Source organism: Natrix helvetica (assembly GCF_964273705.1).
Source record: "Natrix helvetica genome assembly, chromosome: W".
In the NCBI taxonomy this organism is placed as follows: domain Eukaryota; kingdom Metazoa; phylum Chordata; class Lepidosauria; order Squamata; family Natricidae; genus Natrix; species Natrix helvetica.
This window is the reverse complement of record NC_138555.1, coordinates 83,056,658-83,078,303: the sequence shown is the minus strand read 5'-3', so window position 1 is coordinate 83,078,303 and position 21,646 is coordinate 83,056,658. Positions and strand designations below refer to the sequence as shown.

Sequence of the window (21,646 nt, the reverse complement as noted above, 5' to 3'; positions counted from 1 at the left end):
CCCTCCCCACCTGAAAAACACTCTGATGCTAAGGAGTTAGACTGAGGGAGAGAAGTGGGGAGAGGAGAGGCCTCTGGGGCAAGCCTGAGGGAGAGGGGGATAGGAGAGGATCAATGGGGCCAGCCTGAGGGAGAGAAGGGGATAAGAATGCGAGAGGCCTCTGTGGGGCCAGCCTGAGTGAGAGAAGGGGATAGAAGAGGCCTCTGTGGGGCAAGCCTGAGGGGATAGGAGAGGATCAATGGGACCAGCCTGAGGGAGAGAAGGGGATAAGATGCGAGATGCCTCTGTGGGGCCAGCCTGAGGGAGAGAAGGGGATAGGAGAGAATCAATGGGGCCAGCCTGAGGGAGAGAAGGGGATAGGAGAGGCCTCTGTGGGGCAAGCCTGAGGGGATAGGAGAGGATCAATGGGGCCAGCCTGAGGGAGAGATGTGAGATGCCTCTGGGGCCAGCCTGAGGGAGAGAAGGGGATAGGAGAGAATCAATGGAGCCAGCCTGAGGGAGAGGAGCCCGATCATATAGTTTTATTGCGGAGCACGAGTATCCAGATAGTAATTAGATAAGAGGCGGCCTGTCCCCGAGCTGCACAACGGACAGAGAAAGAAACTCAGATATGAACCTCTCTATCATATTAGGCTCTAAAAGAGACTGTGGGAGATTCACACCTTGAGCTCTCCGAGGCTATTTTACATATACAGCTGGTCCTCGACTTAACAATGGTTTGTTTAGTGACTGTCACAAAGGCATTGGGGGGGAAAAAAGGCGACTTAGGAACCGTTTCCGCCCTTAACAACCGTCGCAGCATCCCCACAGTCCCGTGATCAAAACAGAGCGCTTTGCCACCGACTCGTATTTACGACGGTTGCAAGCGTCCCAGGGGCACGCGATCCCCTTTCCGACCAGCAGTTAACGAGGGAAGCCAGGTTCACTTAACAACCGCCGTGATTCCCTTTACAACGGTGGCCAGGAAGGTCGTTGAATGGGGCAAAACGCACTCAACAACGGTCTCGCTTAGCAACAAAATTCTGGGCTGAGTTGTGGTTGTATGTCGAGGGCTACAGTGCAGCCCATTTAATTGCCCTGGGACAGAGTGCCTTTACACACACACACACACAAACACACACTTTTTTTTTCCTTAATTTTTTTTTCCACCTGTCCAGACATTACCCCAAAATTCTGGCACTTTTATCTAACCTCATTTCTCAAGAGCAAAATAACCGAGTAACCGACAATGTCTGCGGAGCCGTGGCGAGGATGCTCATGACCAATCCTGGAGGAATGCCCGTTGAGCAGGTAAAACACCATTTTTGTGTGTGTCTTGTGGGAGTGCGGAGCAACTACCGGAGAGGGCTGTTCATTTCATCCTGGCTAGTTAGGTGGTATTAGCTACGCGGTGCATTTATTTTATTTGCTGCATTCCATATTTTTTAATCCCGCCTTTTATTTTAACACCGCCCCGAGTCCCTTCGGGGAGAGGGGGCGGTCTAGAAATCTAATTTAAATAAATAAATAAATAAATATTACTTGACTAGCCAATAATCTGGTATTGCCGGGGTAGTTATAAGGGGGGGGGGGGGAAATGTCCTGACCAAATGTACCGTATTTTTCAGAGTATAAGACGCACCAAGGTTTTGAAGAGGCATTTTTTTTTTTAAAAAAAAGTTTTTGTGCTCTGCAGACCTCCCAAAAACGGCTCGTTTTTCACGAAAACGGGCCCATTTCCCCCCTCCTAAAATGGGTAGCCATAGCCTTTAGGAGGCTGGTAAGAGTGCTCCGGCGGGGGGGGGATGAGCAAAAAACTGACCGTTTTTAGCGAAAACAGCCCCATTTTTTGTCAAAAAGGGCATGCATAGCATTTAGGAGGCTTATAGAGTGCTGAGGGGGGCAAAAATGAGCAAAAAACGGACCGTTTTTCACAAAAACACACCAATTTTTTGTCAAAAAAAGGGCGTCCATAGCATTTAGGAGGCTTATAGAGTGCTCAGGAGGCCAAAAATGAGCAAAAAACGGACCGTTTTTCACAAAAACGCACCCATTTTTTATCAAAAAAAGTGCGTGCATAGCATTTAGGAGGATTATAGAGTGCTCAGGGGGCCAAAAATGAGCAAAAAACGGACCCTTTTTCACAAAAACGCACCCATTTTTTGTCAAAAAAAGGGCGTGCATAGCATTTAGGAGGCTTATAGAGTGCTCAGGGGGCCCAAAATGAGCAAAAAACGGACCGTTTTTCACAAAAACGCACCCATTTTTTGTCAAAAAAAGGGCGTGCATAGCATTTAGGAGGCTTATAGAGTGCTCAGGGGGCCAAAAATGAGCAAAAACCGGACCGTTTTTCACAAAAACGCACCCATTTTTTGTCAATAAAGGCTGTGCATAGCATTTAGGAGGCTTATAGAGTGCTCAGGGGGCCAAAAATGAGCAAGAAACAAACACTTTTTCACAAAAACGCACCCATTTTTTGTCAAAAAAAGGGCGTGCATAGCATTTAGGGGGCTTATAGAGTGCTCCGATGGGGGGGCAGAAATGAGCAAAAAGCAGCCCGTTTTTCACGAAAACGGGCCCAATTTTTGTCAAACAAAAGGACATGCATTGCATTTAGGAGGCTTATAGAGTGCCCCAGAGGGGCTAGGAGCCCATTTTTTGCTCATTTCTGTCCTCTCCAGCCCCCAGGAGCACTCTGAAAGCCTCCCAAAGGCTCTGCATTTTGGGGAAGGGGGCTGGGTTTCAGGAGATGAAAAATGCTGTATTTTATATATATATATATATAAGATGCACCCAGATTTTCAGCTTCTTTTTGTAGGGAAAAAGGTGCGTCTTATACTCCGAAAAATACGGTAATTTCTAATGTTGGATTTTCCCCCTTACCTGAGGGAGCCCCCTAGTGGAGTACTGTGAAGCTGTTACCATGGCACCTCCACTACACTGTACAGTAGAAGCCATTTTAAGGCACAACAGGCTGTATCTTAGCAGAACGCACACCCCGAGGGGTGTTAGGGGTGTCTTACCCTCACAGTATTTGTTCCCTGTGTACCAGGTTTGGTTGAGATTGCTTGAGGTGTTCCAGAGTTATGCTGGGACATTACACAGAGCCGTTTTTATAGAGAGAGAATAAGTAACTCAAGGCGGAGAACGTACTTCATACTCCTCTTTCCTCTTTTCCTCATCACAACCCTATAAGGTGGGTTAGATCTGAGAGAGAGGGATTACCTCAAAGTCATCCAATCGGCTTTCAGGCCTAAGGCAGGACTAGAACTCACCATCTCCTGGTGATTGGCCCAAAGTCACCCAGCCATGCTTCATGCCTAAGACAGGACTAGAACTCCCAAGCAGCTGATAATTGGCCCAATGACACCCAGCCAGCTTTCATGCCTAAGGCAGGACTAGAACTCCCAAGGACCTGATGTTTGGCCCAATGTCACCCAGCCATGCTTCATGCCTAAGACAGGACTAAAATTCACAGTCACCTGGTGATTGGCCCAAAGACATCCAGCCAGCTTTCCTGCCTACGGTGGAACTAGAACTCCCAGGTGCCTGACGATTGACCCAAAGACATCCCTAAAGTGGAACTAGAACTCCCAGACTCCTAAGGACTGTCCCAAAGACACTCAGGTGGCTTCCATGCCTAAGGAGGAACTAGAACTCACAGTCTCCTGCTGATTGTCCCAGTCACCTAGCCGGCTTTCATGCCTAGAACTAGAAATCGCCATCTCCTGGTATCTAGGACGGCACCTTAAGCACGAGGCAACACGGACTCTCTTATTTAAACTAAGAAATACTAAACATGCCGGCTGGGGAATTCTGGGAGTTGAAGTCCACAAGTCTTAAAGCTGCGAAGTTTGGAGAATCCCTGGTGTCAGGCCGGCAGCCATCTTTTTCTTTTGGCTCTTTGGCCTGCCACCCATTCTGGGCATTTTCTATTGTGGGAAAATGGATTGCATGGAGTTAGATGATAGGTAGCCATAACAACATTCTTTCTAGAAAGCCAAGGTCATCCTTTGTCTTTGCACCTCTGCACCTGACCGGAACTGGATGGGTGGAAGCTGCCAGCATGGCAGTGGGAGATTGGATCCTGTGAGGGACTTGTGGGTGTGGGGGCAAGATCTTAAACTTTTAACTGGGTGGATAAAACCGGGCAGCTCTCAGATGTGCCAACATGGCTCTCTTCATAAATTGGAACTTTGAAGAATCCTTTGCCTCGGACTCTGCTTGACTTTTGGATGCTATTTGGTGCCCGGATACGTCCGTGGGGCTTAGTCCCCACGGAAATGTAGGATCCCTACAGGATGTGAACCTCTGACTCTTCCATTACTAACCCTCTTCTCAACAGGTCTTCCCCGTCCTGCTTCGCGCCCTGCCGCTGAGGGAGGACTTCGAGGAATACAAGACCGTCTACCGTTGCATCACCTTTATCTACGAAAATGACCCGTCGCAGGTAGCGCTCTGTCCCGCCAGGAAGGGGCGGCTCTTAGGGGCAGTGGCCCCCAACTGTTTTTTTTTGCACGGACCAGAGAGGGGGACGTGGTTTCACATGCTGCCTGCATCCCACGGATGGCGGTCTCGCTTTTTGCACAGTCCGTTTTTTGGCATGCCGTGGCCCATTTCCGGACCAATGGGATTTGTGGACCCCTGTCTTTAGGGAATTGGCTCCCGCTCAGGCTGGTTTTCCCTTAGCTCGGCGTCTCAAGCTAATGTGGAATAAGGTTTGGGGTAGCTCCTTATCCTTTATGGAAAGGACTGGGGAAAGGCGACTACTAGTCCTCTATTTACGACCGCAGTTGAGCCCAGAGTATCTGTTCCTCAGCGAAACATTGGTTAAATGAATTTGACGACCTTTCTTCCCCGCCGTTGTTCAGTGAATCCCTGCAGTGGTTCAGTTAGTCACACGGTTGTTAAGTGAATCTGGCTCCCCCCTTGACTTTGCTCGTCAGACGGTCGCAAAAGGGGATCGCGTAAGCCCCCGGGACTCTGCGACCATCATAAATACGAGTCCATTGCCAAACGTCTGAATTTGGATCAGGTGACCGCGGGGATGCCGCGATGGTCGCAAGTGTGGAAAACGGTCGTAAGTCACTTTCCTAGAGGGCCGCTGTAACTTCGAACGGCCCTTAAAGGAATACAACAGCCCTCGACTTACAACAGTTTGTTTAGTGACCGTTCAAAGTTACAACAGCCCTGAAAAAAGCGATGTACGAATGTTTTTCCACACTTACGATTGTGGTCACAGAATCAAAATGCAGACGTTTGGCCAATGACTCGTATTTACGACCTTCCGGCGAGCAAAGTCAACGGGGGAGCTGGATTCACTTAACAACCGTGTGACCGACTTAACAACCGCCGTGATTCTCCTTTTAACAACTTTTAACGGCAAGGAAAGTCGTAAAATGGAACAAATCTTCCTTAACTAATGTTTCGCTTTGCAACGTACATTCTGAGCTCAATTTTTGGTCGTAACGCGAGGACTTCCTGGAGTTGTAAATCGAAGGACTCCCTGTAATGCCATTTTCTGGGGTTGTTTTTTTTTTTCCTCTTCTCTGCAAAGGTATTACAACAGATTCCGGAGATCGTGAGAAGCAGTGGGCCTATCTTGGGTTGCAAAAATCTTCCCACAGGTACGTGATGTTCCTCCAAGGTGTGCAGCGTTTCCCTGTGTCCCCCTTTCCCATAACACCTGGCCCATCCGAATGGGCGAAGCAGGCAGAGGCGGTCGGTGAAAGGGGCAGCTGGGATAAATCCAGCAAGATGGGGAGCCCCCCCTCCCCCCCCTTCCATCAGGACTGAATACGTTTCAGGAAGATAAACAGATATGGAACGCGGGCGGGTGGGCCAAATTAGCCACCGTACCGGTACAGTGACCTCTGCTCCCGGCTACTACTGGTACGGCCGTACCGGGCGGTTTCAAGTAATACAGCTGTAATTGAGACTCCAACTTTTTGTTGCTAAGTAAAACATTACGTGGATTTTCCTGCCGTTTTATGACCTTTTTCATGCCACGGTCGTTAAGTGAAACCCCCGCAGCGGTTCAGCTGTTAGGGCGGGGTTGGGGGATTCTGGGAGTTGAAGTCCACCAGTCTTAAAGTTGGGAGACCCTTGGCCTATATAGACAAACACAGCTCTCCCCCCAACAAGCTCCGGAAGGCGAGTAATCTCTCTTTTTTGCTAAGAAGGGAGGAAAATATACAGGGAGTCCCCGACTTACAACAGTCCGTATAGGGACCGTTCGAAGTTGCGACGCCACCGGAAAAATAAAGCGACTTAGGTTCGGTTTTCACACTTAAACAAACGTAGCCGCATCTTCACAGTTAGGTGATCAAAATTCAAACGCTTCTTGATTCTTGAATACGACAACTGATCCGTAGTTATGACGGTCGCAGCATCCTGGGGAAGGGGGGGGGGAATCGCATGATTCAAGTCAAGTCGATAGGGAAGCCAGATTCGCTTAACAGCCGGATCCCTAACGTAACAACGGCGGGGATTCACTCAACAGCGGTGGCAAGAAAGGTTGTAAAACGGGGGAATAAAATTTACTTAACGGATGTCTCGCTTAGCAATAGGAATTTGGGACGACATTGTGGTTGCAAGTTGAGGACTTCCTGTAATCGGGCTTTATAAAAATCTGCCTCACCCTCTGCTTAACTGGTGAGGCGAGGGGGAAACTGTGCCAGCTGGGCACCGCGACTTTGCCATCTTCTCTTTCTTTCGGTCTCCGCAGAAGCCAGGAGCCTCCTGCTTACGTTGCTGGGCAGCCTCTCCGCCCGTTGCCCCACCGAGTTTCAGACAGCCGTCCTGGCACACCCTCCGGAAGTCGGCACGTCGATCCACGCGGCCATCAGCTCCGCTTAAAACGGCCAGGAAGGGGCACTGTCGTCCAAACTTTTGAGGACTTTCGAAGCCGGCCATTATACAAAGCACCACGTGGGAGTTTTTTTGCATCTTCATCTTTGGTGTGGACCTTACTCCCGATCCACAAACGCAAAAATCCGGGCGTGCCGAATGGTTTGTGTTGCTTTGATTTCCGTATCGTTTCATATTTTTTTCACAGTTAAGCTCTTTCTTTTTCCTGTCTTTCTTTCTTTCTCTCCTCCTTTTTCCCTCCCCCCCCCCAACCAAAGGCGTTTTTCGTCTGCTGAAAATCCCGCTCGATACCTCGAAGTTGTTTGCAGCCTTCGCTCACTGCTGTTTAACGGGATTTGAAATATCTGGATTTCCTTCGCCGTTTTCCCTCTGGCTCTCGCGCCACTCTTAAGGCACAAAGTTTTGGGATCCACGCAGCGAGATTTGCAATGCGATATTTTGTATATCTAACTAGATTTTTTAAAATATCTACTTAGATATTTTTTTACCTGCGAGGAAATTAGCTTTTTCAAACACCCGAGGCTTCGAAACGGGCACGTTAGCCAAATGGAGGGGGCAGAAACGCAGAAACAGGATCTCGTTTGCCCATTTCCAGGAAGGCCAAAAAAAAAAAAAACCACCAGATGTGCCAAGTTTGTCAACACAACCGCAACACAATTTGTAATCTCGATGTCATCTGCCGGTTTGATCTCTTCGTTCTGTGCCAGCGTTAGCGGGGCATTCGTGCCCTATTGCAACAACGCAGCTCTACCAACTTGTGTCTTGCCGCAGGACACACAACCGAGCAGTTCTTCAACCACTGCCTTTTTTTCCCCCACGGTGATCACAACTGTTATTATTATTATTTTTTGCCTGTTGCCAAAAAAAAAAAAAAAAGCTGAGAATTTTGCTGTCGTTTGGCCTTCGGCATCGCTCCGGGGAAGCTTTCCTGGATTGCCCCATGTTGTTGTTTCGCAAGGGGCCAGATTTATGTGCGCAAAGTTCGCGGTTCTTGAACGAGAGGTTGTTCTTTTTTTTTTTCTGTGGTTCTGTGGTTGTTTTTTTCCCCCAGCTGGATTTCTGCCACAAAGCAACGGTTCTCACAAATCAACTCTTCCTCCGTCGCTTGTATTTAAAGATTTTTAAACTTTCTGGTTTGGCCTAGTTTTTTCTTGGAACAGAAGATGAAAAGTATACTGTATGCAGTACCTTGTAATAAAATGAAATCAATTAAATTGTTTGTTAAGATCCCTAGCCTAAATAATGCCCTTTTATTCCTCCCCTCCCTCCAGCAGACGGTCTGGCCAGATTAAAAAGTGAGTGTAAAGGCAGCCATATTGCATACTAGCTGGATACCCATGGGACGAAACTATATGATTGGGCAATGCAGGAGAAATACGGTTCAGTCCGTTGGCTCAGTGGTGGTCGGTGATTGAAACACATAAGGGAACATTGCTCCCGCCACCTTGAGTCCAGAAGCAGTTCCATAGATGAAAGGCGTAGAGATTTTGGTGAGGTACCGACATTTAGTACTGAAAGAAGCCCCAGACCGTTCCTAAGTGAAGGAATGGAGCGTCTGCCAGTTTGAACTGAGGTAACGGAATGTGAGGCAACTGGCAGTTGGAACAGAGTTCTTTTCAGGTGGGGAGGGGGTGTAGAACAGCATCAGAGCATGTTAATTACTGTATAAGAAATACTAATGATCTGATGGTCATTTCAAAAATCCTTTCTTAGCTCAGTGGTGGTCAGTGATTGAAACACATAAGGGAACCTCGCTCCCGCCACCTTGAGTCCGGAAGCAGTTCCACGGATGGAAGGCGTAGAGATTTTGGTGAGGTACCAACATTTAGTACTGTAAGGAGCCCCAGACCACTCCTAAGTGAAAGAGTGGAGCGTTTGCCAGTTTGAACTGAGGTAACGGAATGTGAGGCAACTGGCAGTTGGAACAGAGTTTTTTCCAGGTGGGGAGGGGGAGCAGAATGTCTTAACTCCTTAGCATCAGAGCGTGTTAATTACTGTATAAGACATCCAAATGATCTGATGGTCATTTCAAAAAATCCTTTCTTAGCAAGCACCTAGAAGCCAAGAGGAACATACGGGCCAAATTTCAAGTTTGTAGGCTTTACGGTTCTGGAGATTTCATGATGATGCATGAGTGATCTTTCACTTCTCTATATATAGACGTAAGAGAAATGGTGCTAGCATGATGTGTGAGAGGAAAATCTATGAAGAAACAGACAACTAGCTTACTGTGGTGGCTGCCATAAACGCCAACAGACCTCAGACTGTTGTGTGTTTGTGTTTGGTTTTTATCTCCCGTTTATTTATTACTTCGTAAATAATGCCAGGTGGCTCACCTGCCTATTTCCTCCTCCTGTTTTCCCCACAACAACAATCCTGTGAGGTGGGTTGGGCGGCGAGGCACGAACTGACCTTAAGTCACCCAGGCGGTTTTCATACCTCAGGTGTGATTAGAACTCGCCGTCTCCTGGTGATTGGCCCAAAGTCCACCCAGCTGGCTTTAATGTCTAAACGGAACTAGAACTCATTGTCTCCTGGTGATTGGCCCAAAGTCACCCAACTGGCTTTCATGCTTAAGGCGGGACTAGAATTCACTGTCTCCTGGTTGATAGGCCGAAAGTCACCTAGTTGCTTTCATGGTTAAGGCCGAACTAGAACTCACTGTCTCCTGGTGATTGGTCATTAGTCACCTAGTCTCTTTCATGCTTAAGGCGGGACTAGAATTCACTGTCTCCTGGTTGATAGGCCATAAGTCACCTAGTCGCTTTCATGCTTAATGTGGAACTAGAACTCACCGTCTCCTGGTGATTGGCCATTAGTCACCTAGTCTCTTTCATGCTTAATGTGGAACTAGAACTCACTGTCTCCTGGTGATTGGTCATAAAAGTCACCTAGTCTCTTTCATGCTTAAGGCGGAACTAGAACTCACTGTCTCCGGGTGATTGGTCATAAGTCACCTAGTCTCTTTCATGCTTAATGTGGAACTAGAACTCACTGTCTCCTGGTGATTGGTCATAAAAGTCACCTAGTCTCTTTCATGCTTAATGTGGAACTAGAACTCACTGTCTCCTGGTGATTGGCCATAAGTCACCTAGTCTCTTTCATGCTTAAGGCGGAACTAGAACTCACTGTCTCCTGGTGATTGGTCATAAGTCACCTAGTCGCTTTCATGCTTAAGGCGGGACTAGAATTCACTGTCTCCTGGTTGATAGGCCAAAAGTCACCTAGTCTCTTTCATCCTTAAGGCAGAACTAGAACTCACTGTCTCCTGGTGATTGGCCATAAGTCAACTAGTCGCTTTCATTCTTAATGTGGAACTAGAATCCACTGTCTCCTGGTGACTGGCCATAAGTTACCGAGCCCATCTTTCATATCTGAGATGGGACTAGAACTCACCATCTCCTGGTTTCTAAGCACCTTTAAAAAGTTATTTTGTCAATCTCAGTTGTATAGATATAGTGTGTATTTAAAGCAACCTGTAGGAAGTTAAGCGCCCCCTCCTCTCCTAGGAGAAGGAACTATTCTAGGAAACTTTACCAAGGCAGAATATTCGATTTCCCTGGATGAGAAACGGAGAAACCTGTTGTTGTTTTTTTAGGCAGGGAACAGACTCCCTCTTCATCGCCCCCACCCTCCTCAACAGCCCCCACTTAAGAAATAAAGAGAGAGCTAGGTCTATTCATAAGCAAATGCCCTCACCCAAGGTGGGATTCGCCCTCTACCCCTCTAGCAACAGAATTTATGGCACCTGGGGAGATTACATCACCCAGCAAGATTCAACCAAGCCGGGGACTTGAGACACTACAAAGTGACCCCTGCACGGCGCCATGGGAGTCTGACAACCAATCAGAATACATTTCTTACCCAGGAACAGGAAGCTCCAAGGCAGGGCCCAAAATATATATATATATCTCCTACCCATGTGTTTTTTTTTTCCTTTGCCCGGGACCCCCCAAAAAACCCCCATGGGATCCTGTCCACCATTAAACCATCTTTCCAAGCAGCCTCCGTGTTTCCACTATCTTTCTTCCCCCTTGGAACTGACCTAGAAATTCAAAAACCATCCATCCCCCCCTCGCGGTTTAAAAGTCAACAGGTTTATTTATTTTAAAAATAAAAAGTAGGGCAAGGCAACGAACCAGGACCTGCAAATAATAACGTTGGCTTAATCCAAAAACTTCACCTGAGCCTCCAAATGGGGTCTTCCCGCCGAGCCTGAATCTTCACCAAGGAGGCCGTTGTTTCGTGTGTGTGTGTGTGTGTGAAGAGACGTCGTCAGAATCGCGGCGCGGAATCTGCTTAGCTGTGGAGGAAACGCGCTCCTGGCTTAATGATGATCTGTCCGTAAGCCTCCCTTTGTTCCAAGCTCAGGATCTCCCCTGCGGCAAGAACTAGAGAGAGAGAGGAGAAAGACGCTGTATGGAGGAGACAGTCCTCGGCTTAACGACTGGCTGTTCGACGTTACCAACGGCCCCCCTCCCAGGGGCAACTACTTTGTCCTCATCAATCCATTATCGTTGAAAGGAACATAAAAAGAAAATGAAGAATAGAGCTATTAAATCACGTTTGCCTAGAGGAAAATTATTTACGTCTTTCCAGGGCTGGACTGAGTTGGAAAACTGGGCTCTACCAGCTAGAGGGGGCGTGGCCCAAGGCTTTTAAAACTCCGTCTCAAGGCTCATGGACAAAAGTTAAACCGTGCTTGGATCCTCCAGGAGAAAGGGGTTTATTTTGGTTCCCAATGCAAAATGCCCCTCGGGTAACACGGCTTGACTCCGTAACGGTCCTGTTTGCTTAACAACTTCAAGTCCTTCACTTAAGGACCGCAGTGATCCTCTTTAACTGCTATTAAAAACCAGGCACGGTCACGTGTCCCACTTAACGAACAGTGCAACTTTACGCCGGTCATTCTGAGCTTAAATACAGTCGTAAGTCGAGGGCCGCCTGTGCTTGAAATATTTTTCGTGCGTTCACGTCGGACTCTATGGTGTGGGAACCAGACTTCCGGTCCGCTCCAGAATTGAATGGGGGGGGGGGCTTCCGAATAGGACCTTTGTGGCTCTTTGAGTGTTTAAGGTTGCAACTTGCAAAGTGGGGGGGGGGGGATAAGGAAAGGGCAGAAACAACGCATAAATGAGGGGAAGGAACGATGGGGTCCTAAGAAACACGCACCCAAACACATGTAGAAAAAACGGCTGGCCACCGCTCGGGACGCCGTGAGGGGCACCAACTGGTCGAAATCCACCTCTTCCACCTGTTCCAATTTGGCTGCCACCAACCTGCCAGGAAGAAGTCAAAGCAGATGTTTGAGGTTTGCCTTCGTGCCACATGGGGTTTTGGGCTTTGGGACAGGAGAGGAGGAGGAGGAAAGAGAAAGGAAAGAAAGAAAGAAAAAAAAAAAAAAGAAGAATGAGGAAGGAAGGAGGAGGGAGGGAGGAAAAGAGGAAAGAAAAGGGAAGGAAGGAAAAGAGGGAGGGAGGAAAGAAGGTAGAGGGAGAAAATAGGAATGAGAAGGAAGGAAAGAAGGGAGGAGTGAGGGAAGGAAGGAGGTGGGAATGAAAAGGAAGGAATGAAGAAAAGGAAGGAAAGAAGGAAGGGAGGAAATAGGAAGGAGGAAGGAAAGAAGAAGGAAGGAGGTGGGAATGAAAAGGAAGGAATGAAGGAAGGAAAGAAGGAAGGGAGAAAATAGGAATGAGAAGGAAGGAAAGAAGGAAGGAGGTGGGAATGAATAGAAGGAAGGAGGGAAGGAAAGAAGGCAGGAAGGGAGGAGATAGGAATGAGGAGGAAGAAAAGGGAGGAGGGAGGGAAGGAAGGAGGTGGGAATCAGAAGGAAGAGAAGGGAGGAAGGGAGAAAATGGGAATGAGGAGGAGGGAAGGAGAAGGAAGGGAGAAGGAAAGAAGGAAGGGAGGGAAGGAAGGAAGGGGGAATGAAAAGGAAGGAAGAAGGAAGGAAGGAAGGGGGAATGAATAGAAGGAAGGAGGGAAGAGAAGGGAAGAAGGCAGGAAGGGAGGAGATAGGAATGAGAAGAAAGGAAAGAAGGGAGGAGGGATGGAAGGAAGGAGGTGGGAATTGGAAGGAAGGAGGAAGGAAGGAATGAAGAGAAGGAAGAGCAGGAATGGAGAAGATAGGAAGGAGGAGGAAGGAAAGAAGGGAGAAAGGTGAAGAGTGGGAGGGAGGGAAGAAGAAGGGAGGGAGGGAGGGAAAGGAATTCCTCCATTAAATCCTCTCTCCCACCACTTCCTAGACTCCATTCGCAGCTTCCTCTTGAGAAAAGACAAAAAAGCTCTTTTTGCCATTTTTTCAAAGAAATGGCTCTTTTGAAACCCTTAAAAGAAGGGGGGGTTAAACCATTTTCGGCAAAGCGGGGGGTGGGAGGGGAATCCCGCTTTTAGACGTGGCGCAGGAGCAGGAGGGCCGCCTTACCTGCGGACGTAGCCCAAAGTGATCACGTCCTTCTCCAGCGGCAATTCGAAACTGATTTCGGGGACTTCGGGCACCACGGGCAAGATCCCGCTTTCCGGTTCTAGGAGAATCCTGTTTAGGGAAGGAGGGAGGGAAGGATCAATCAATCAATCAACAAGGAGCTGGAAGGGACCTTGGAGGTCTTCTAGTCCAGCTCAAGCAGGAGACCCCTGGATCAGGCCGGACATTTCAACGCTCCAATCTCCTGCTCAGAAAACCTCCAGCGATGGAGCATTCAGAACTTCTGGTGGCAAGCTGTTCCCCTGGTTCATTGTTTCAATTGTCAGGAAATTTCTCCTTAATTCCAGGTTGCGTCTCTCCTTGATCCGTTCCCGTCCGTTGCGTCTTCCTCCTGCCTTGAGTTCGTGGCAGAAAAATCCAATCCGGAAAGCGCACACCGATAACGGATTCAGCAGGACTCATTAACGGCTTTATAGACATAATAACCCGGGAATAAATTCTTACAACGTGGTGGAGAGATTAGTTCTCTTGCACAGACTCGGAGCTGCATAGTTAAGCCACGCCCAGGCTCCCAACCATCTCAGGCACCAAATCCGTTCCCATTGGCTGACCCAGTTGCCATGCCTATACATTGGCTGACCTTGTTACCATACCCTATTCCAGCCTGTCCCTAGTGGCTGACCTGTTGCTACGGCCTATTCCAGTTCATGAATATTCTGACACTTTAGTTGATTTAAAAGATAAGTTGGTCCTCCCCTTTTCTTTCTCTTGCACAGACTCGGAGCTGCATAGTTAAGCCACGCCCAGGCTCCCAACCATCTGGCATGGCTCTCCGGCACCAAATCCGTTCCCATTGGCTGACCCTGTTGCCATAGTTACTTGCGGGATCGCATCCTCCCACATACATCCCTGCGGCCAATACGCTCACACAGGGAGGAACTTCTCCTGGTGCCGTCCACTAGGCAATGCCAGCGGGCGACACCGAGGAGTAGGTCCTTCTCTGTGATGGGCCCAACCCTCTGGAATGACCTCCCCCCCGACATTAGAACCACTTCTGACCTCCGCTCCTTCCGGCAAAAACTGAAGACCCACCTGTTCCGATTAGCAGGCCTGGCATAATTCAACTGTCCCTCCTGGCAAATGTATTATATCTGGTTATTTTAGGTTTTTTTTAATTTACTGTATTTGTTTTTAGGGGTTTGAATTTATTTTATATCTGCTTTGTACAGTTCTTTTAACTGCTTTTTAACCTCCTCCATAGCAATTGTCAACCGTACATACTTAATTTTATTGTATCTTGTTATATTTTGTATGAACTGTACACCGCCCCGAGTCCCTTTCGGGAGAGGGGGCGGTCTAGAAGCATTAAATATTATTATTATTATTATTATTATGCCTGTACATTGGCTGACCTTGTTACCATACCCTATTCCAGCCGGTCCATCCGTTCCCATTGGCTGACCTGTTGCTATGGCCTATTCCAGTTCATGAATATTCTGACACTTTAGTTGATTTAAAAGATAAGTTGGTCCTCCCCTTTTCTTTCTCTTGCACAGACTCGGAGCTGCATAGTTAAGTCACGCCCAGGCTCCCAACCATCTGGCATGGCTCTCCGTCACCAAATCCCTTCCCATTGGCTGACCCAGTTGCCATGCCTGTACATTGCCTGACCTTGTTACCATACCCTATTCCAGCCTGTCCATCCGTTCCCATTGGCTGACCTGTTGCTATGGCCTATTCCAGTTCATGAATATTCTGACACTTTAGTTGATTTAAAAGATAAGTTGGTCCTCCCCTTTTCTTTCTCTTGCACAGACTCGGAGCTGCATAGTTAAGTCACGCCCAGGCTCCCAACCATCTGGCATGGCTCTCCGTCACCAAATCCCTTCCCATTGGCTGACCCAGTTGCCATGCCTGTACATTGGCTGACCTTGTTACCATACCCTATTCCAGCCGGTCCATCCGTTCCCATTGGCTGACCTGTTGCTATGGCCTATTCCAGTTCATGAATATTCTGACACTTTAGTTGATTTAAAAGATAAGTTGGTCCTCCCCTTTTCTTTGGGGCAGCTCCTCAAATATTGCAAGACTGCTTCCCCCCCCATTACATCTTTTCTCTAAACTGGCCAAACCCAAAATCCTGCAACCGTTCTTCATATGTTTTTTTAGTCTCCAGGCCTTTGATCCTCTTTAATTGCTCTTCTCTGCACTTTTTTTCCCCCCAAAGTCTCAACATCTTTTTTTTTTCGTAACGTGGTGACAAAAAAAAAGAAGATGCCAAGAATGTTTGCTCCCCCAGTCCCTAGAGGCTCCATTTCTTGGGGTGGGGAGGGGAAGGGTGTAGGAAGTTAGCACCCGCACCTCTCCTGGAAAAATGAAATATTGAAAAGGCAGAATATTACATTTCCCTGGACCAGAAATGGAGAAACATGTTTTTTAGGCAGGAAACAGACTCGCTCTTAATAGCCCCCACCTTTGTCAAGGCGCCATTAGCCCCCCCCCCCCAGAGCTAGTCTACTATACATAACAAAGGTAGGGTTAGCCTTCCACGGAAACTCAACACATGGCATCTGGGAACTCAACCAAGCTTGGGACTCAAAAGACACACAACCTGCGAAGTTAGCTAAGACACACACACAGACGCGCGCCGCTTGCAGCATGACAACCAATCAGAATACATTTCTTACACAGGAACAGGAAACGGAGAGGTGGGGCCGGACAGAGAGTATAAAAAAACTCAGGAACTTTCAGCCCCTCTTTCTCTCCTTTCTTCTTCACCCAACATCTGGAAGGATGCGATTCCCCCCTTTTCTGCTCAGGAGCTCAAGCCATGGGATCCTGTCCACCATTAAACCGTCTTTCCAAGCAGCCTCCGTGTTTCCAGCGTCTTTTCTCCCACTTGGAACTTAACCCAGAAGGACATTTCTTCCAACAGGGGCAGACAGGGAACTTTTACCTCTCTTCAGGTGTCCTCAAGCTTGGGCGAGCTTCCTCCTCGGTCGTCTCGAGGGATATTTCTGCAAGGAAGACCAAGACTCCATCAAGAAAGCTCCACGTTTCCTCTTTTGGAGCAGAAGAAGGAGAAGGGAGGAGCTCCGTATCTGAGACTCTCTGGAGTAGGGGGTCTCCAACCTTGGCCACTTGAAGTCTTGTGGACTTCAACTCCCAGAATTCCCCAGCCAGCTCTCTTTTTTTCCCCACTTTGCCGAAGTCATATTACGCTTACTGCATACCCACCATCTATTAAGAAAGTTAACCTACGTGGCTGGCTGAGGAATTCTGGGAGTTGAAGTCCACAAGTCTTAAAGTGACCAAGGTTGGAGACCCCTGCTGTAGAGGACTCAGGACTCACCTGAGGAGCCCACCGGAGGCCCGCTCGCTTCCTCGGCCGCCCTCAGCTCCTGCAGAAGGAAAGAGAGAACACCAGACCTCATGAATTGTGAACCAAAGACGCAAAGGACCGAAGAGGTTAAATAGAATAGAATCCTTTATTGGCCAAGTGTGATTGGAGGCCCGAGGAATTTGTCTTCGGGGCGTAAGCTCTCAGTGTACATAAAATCCCTTTGCCATTGGAGCATTCCCCATCTCAGACATGGGGACAGGTAAGAATGGAATGGAGTGGAATGGAATAGAATAGAATAGAATAGAATAGAATAGAATAGAATAGAATAGAATAGAAAATAGAGTAGAATAAAATAAGTAGAATAGAATAGAATAGAATAGAAAATAGAGTAGAATAGAATAGAAAAGAAAAGAAAACACAGTAGAATAGAATAGAATAGAATAGAATAGAATAATAGAATAGAATAATAGAATAGAATAGAATAGAAAATAGAGTAGAATAGAAAATAGAGTAGAATAGAGTAGAATAAAATAGAGCAGAATAGAATAGAAAATAGAGTAGAGTAGAAAAGAAAAGAAAACACAGTAGAATAGAATAGAATAGAATAGAATAATAGAATAGAATAGAATAGAAAATAGAGTAGAATAGAGTAGAATAAAATAGGGTAGAATAGAGTAGAATAAAATAAGTAGTATAGAGTAGAGTAGAATAGAGTAGAATAGAATAGAAAATAGAGTAGAATAGAGTAGAATAAAATAGAGTAGAATAGAATAGAAAATAGAAAATAGAGTAGAATAGAGTAGAATAAAATAGAAAAGAAAAGAAAACAGAGTAGAATAGAATAGAAAATAGAGTAGAATAGAGTAGAATAAAATAGGGTAGAATAAAATAGAAAATAGAATAGAAAAGAAAAGAAAACACAGTAGAATAGAATAGAATAGAATAGAATAGAATAGAATAGAATAGAATAGAATAGAATAGAAAATAGAGTAGAATAGAGTAGAATAAAATAGAGCAGAATAGAATAGAAAAGAAAATAGAGTAGAATAGAATAGAAAATAGAGTAGAAGAGAGTAGAAGAGAAGAGGAGAGAGTAGAATAGAAAAGAAAAGAAAAGAAAAGAGAGTAGAATAGAGTAGAATAAAATAAGTAGAATAGAATAGAAAATAGAGTAGAAGAGAGTAGAAGAGAAGAGGAGAGAGTAGAAAAGAAAAGAAAAGAAAAGAAAAGAAAAGAAAAGAAAAGAAAAGAAAAGAAAAGAGAGTAGAATAGAGCAGAATTAGAGTTGGAAGGGACCTTGGAGGTCTTCTAGTCCAACCCCCTGCTTAGGCAAGAAACCCTACCATTTCAGACAAATGTTTGTCCAGTCTCTTCTTAAAAAACTCCAGTGATGAACCACCCACAACCTCTGGTGGCAAGCTGTCCCACTGGTTAATTGTCCTCACGGCTAGGACGTTTCTCCTTAATCCCAGGTGACTTCTCTCCCTGATTTGTTTCCCTCCATTTTTTCTTGTCCTGCCTTCGGGCGCTTTGGAGAATAGCTTGACCCCGCTTCTTCTCTGGGGCAGCCCCTCAAATACTGGAAGACTGCTCTCACGTCCTCCCCCTAGTCCTCCTTTTCTCTAGTCTAGACTGAGCTTCAGGAATCACTCCTGGAAGTGTGAATTGGGATGGATTGGTAGCCCCTAGTAAGGCCACACCTGGAATCCTGCATCCAGTTTTGGTCCCCACACTATAAAAAAGGATGTTGAGACTCTGGAAAGAGTGCAGAGAAGAGCAACCAGGATGATGAGGGGACCGGAGGCTCAAATATACGACGAACGGGGCCTGGCTAGTCTAGGGAAGAGAAGGACCAGGGGAGACAGGAGAGCATCTTCCAATATTTGAGGGGCTGCCCTAGAGAGGAAGGGGGGTCAAGCTATTCTCCAAAGCACCCGAAGGCCAGGAAGGAAGAATGGATGGAAACTGATCCAGGAGAGAGAGATTCAACCTGGAAATAAGGAGGAACTTTGTGGCAGTGAGAGCAATCAACCAAAGGAACAGAAATTGCCTTCGGAAGTTGTAGGAGCTTCATCCCTGGAGGCTTTCAAGACGAGTCCAGATTGCCGTCGATCAGAAATGGGGTAGGGCCGGGTTGAGTTGCTCCTGGCATGACTGCCGGTTCGGGGCGCAAAAAATGTGTGTGTGTGCGCACATTGGCACTGTGCATGCGCAAAATGTTGAAAAAAGGGGGGAAATTACATTTCTGCAATGGAAATTGTTCTGTGCACCGAAAATCAAGATGGGGGGTTGTTCAAAATATTTTGAAAAAGAGGATAAAGTTCACACCCCAGTTGTTTTTGTTAGGTATAGTTTCAGATTGTACTGTCATAGAGACTAATTTGATCTTGAATCTAACGACGGCAGCAAGATTATTGGTGACACAATACTGGAAGAAGGAAGAGATGCCCACTATCCAAGAATGGACGTTAAAAGTAGTAAACTTAGCAGAGATGGCCAAAATCTCAGCGTATCTGAAGGATCACTCAGATGAGATGTACAAGCTGGACTGGAGAAGATGGATTGACTATATTCAAAACAAATACCGGACTAAAAAATTTCAGTGAGCTTATGAATGAAGGCATAACGAATGCTACAATTTATTCAAAGTTAGTTTAATAAAGGGGGAGTTAAAGCACAAGAATAGGAACATGTTAAAATTAGTTAGCTTATGTTAGCGTATGGTTGTTAAATGTTTATACCCTGTATTTAAACTCAACCCCTCCAAGACTGAGTGGCTGGGGCTACCGGCCCCTCGGTTCAACCAGCTGACCCCATCGCTGGCCATTGGGGGCAACCAACTGGCCCCCGTGGAACGGGCGCGCAACTTGGGCGTCCTCCTAGATGCCCGGCTGTCTATGGATGACCATGTGGCAGCCGTGGCAAGGGGGGCGTTCCACCAGGTTCGCCTGGTGCGCCAATTGCGCCCCCTATTGGACCGGGATGCCCTTCGCACAGTCACTCATGCGCTGGTGACGTCTCGTCTGGATTACTGCAATGCTCTTTACATGGGGCTTCCCTTGAGATGCACCCGAGGACTGCAGTTGGTCCAGAACGCGGCCGCGCGGGCAGTGATGGGGAGTATGAGGTACTCCCATGTGACACCACTCCTGCGCGAGCTGCACTGGCTCCCTGTAGTCTTTCGGGTGCGTTTCAAGGTCTTGATTACTATCTTTAAAGCACTCCATGGCACAGGACCTAGCTACTTGCGGGATCGTATCCTGCCCCATACATCCCTGCGACCAATTCGCTCTCACAGGGAGGGACTTCTCCGGGTGCCGTCCACCAAGCAATGCCAGAGGGCGGCGCCGAGGGGAAGGGCCTTCTCTGTGACGGGCCCAGCCCTCTGGAATGACCTCCCCCCCGACATCAGGACAACAACCGATCTCTGCTCCTTCCGCACGAAACTCAAGACCCACCTGTTCCAACTAGCCGGCCTGGCTTGAATTATAGCTATTCTAATCCCTCTGGATACAATTTTAAATTAGGTTTGACTCTGAGTGTTTTAATTGTTTTTTAATTGCTTTTTTGCTGTTTTAATTAATTGATTATTTATTTATTGTGTGTGTATAATGCTTTTTGTATATCTCCTCCTTGTCATTGTCATTATTTGTTATGTAGTAAATTGTACGCCGCCCCGAGTCCCTTGGTGGAGAGGGTGCGGCATATAAAAATGATTAATAAATAAATAAATAAATAAAATAAATTTTGCTCTGGGAGGTCGGGGGGAGGGAGGGTGGGAAGAGGGAAGGGTAAGGGGGGGGGTTGATAATTGTAAAATGTATTTAAAAATTTTTAATTTTTAAAAAGAAGATGGTGGCTCTGTAGGAGAACCAGCTTGGGGCCATGGCGGAGCTAAGTCACTGCCGGTTCCAGCGACCCAGGTCGCCAAATTACTACCTCTTGTGTACGGTCTCCTGCTTGAGCAGGGGGGGTTAGACTAGATGATCTATAAGGTCCCTTCCAACTTGGTTCTTCTGTTAACATCTGCCTAAAACGGTATTGTTTCACTGTAATACCTTGGTGGACTTCAACTCCCAGAATCCCCCAGCCGGGAGAATTCTGGGAATTGAAGTTCACTCACCTTCAAGTTGTCGAAATTGAGTGAGATTGCTCACGGTGTCACGTCTGAGAAATGTTTGCGTCTGAATTGTTACCTCGAGCTCGCTGGGAATCTCGGCTCTCCGTTCTTCCTCTTCTTCAAGTCGTTCTTTGGCATAGTTCATCGGCTGGACTTTGGCGCAACGGCCCCATAATTCCCGGAGAGTGGGGTGCATCCATCCTGGTGCAAGGGAAAAAAGCAGCATGGGTGGTGTAGTAATACAATACAATAGCAGAGTCGGAAGGGACCTTGGAGGTCTTCTAGTCTAACCCCCTGCCTAGGCAGGAAACCCTATACCGTTTCAGACAAATGGTTTATCCAACCTCTTCTTAAAGACTTCCAGTGTTGGGGCATTCACAACTTCTGGAGGCAACTTCTGTTCCACTGATTAATTGTTCTCACTGTCAGGAAATTCCTCCTCAGTTCTAAGTTGCTTCTCTCCTTGATTAGTTTCCACCCATTGCTTCTTGTTCTGCCCTCGGGTGCCTTGGAGAATAGCTTGACTCCCTCTTCTTTGGGGCAGCCCCTGAGATATTGGAAGACTGCTATCATGTCTCCCCTAGAAGAAGAAGAGGAGGAAGAAGACGAAGAGGAAGAAGAGGAGGAAGAGAAAGAAGAGGAGGAGAAAGAAGAAGAGGAAGATGATGATGATGAAGAAGAAGAAGAAGAAGAAGGAGGAGGAGGAGGAGGAGGAGGAGGAGGAGAAGAAGAAGAAGAAGAAGAAGAAGAAGAAGAAGAAGAAGAAGAAGAAGAAGAAGAGGAGAAGGAGGAAGAAGAGAAAGAGGAGGAAGAGGAGGAGGAGGAGGAGGAAGAGGAGGAGGAAGAAGAAGAAGAAGAAGGAGGAGGAGGAGGAGGAGGAGGAGGAGGAGGAGGAGGAGGAGAAAGAAGA

The 21,646-nt window shown here is 47.1% G+C and overlaps 2 protein-coding genes across 2 annotated transcripts in view; one reads left to right on the top strand and one right to left on the bottom strand.

Annotated features, from left to right (window-relative positions):
• LOC309400692 (importin-4-like) overlaps positions 1–8,076 on the top strand; it is a 44,096-nt gene extending 36,020 nt beyond the window's left edge. Inside the window, exons 27-30 of the mRNA XM_081969306.1 lie at positions 1,158–1,290; positions 4,325–4,429; positions 5,537–5,606; positions 6,707–8,076. Coding sequence (XP_081825432.1) covers positions 1,158–1,290; positions 4,325–4,429; positions 5,537–5,606; positions 6,707–6,837 — 439 coding nt within the window. The 3' untranslated portion in view covers positions 6,838–8,076. The remainder of the gene's footprint in view (positions 1–1,157; positions 1,291–4,324; positions 4,430–5,536; positions 5,607–6,706) is intronic.
• A 2,872-nt stretch (positions 8,077–10,948) lies between these two features.
• Positions 10,949–21,646, bottom strand: part of LOC309400632 (meiotic recombination protein REC8 homolog) — a gene marked incomplete at its 5' end in the record, with an annotated part of 40,152 nt that continues 29,454 nt past the window's right edge. Inside the window, 6 exons of the mRNA XM_081969192.1 lie at positions 10,949–11,240; positions 12,022–12,128; positions 13,274–13,384; positions 16,230–16,290; positions 16,626–16,674; positions 20,813–20,937. Of these exons, the coding sequence (XP_081825318.1) occupies positions 11,149–11,240; positions 12,022–12,128; positions 13,274–13,384; positions 16,230–16,290; positions 16,626–16,674; positions 20,813–20,937 (545 nt within the window). The 3' untranslated portion in view covers positions 10,949–11,148. The remainder of the gene's footprint in view (positions 11,241–12,021; positions 12,129–13,273; positions 13,385–16,229; positions 16,291–16,625; positions 16,675–20,812; positions 20,938–21,646) is intronic.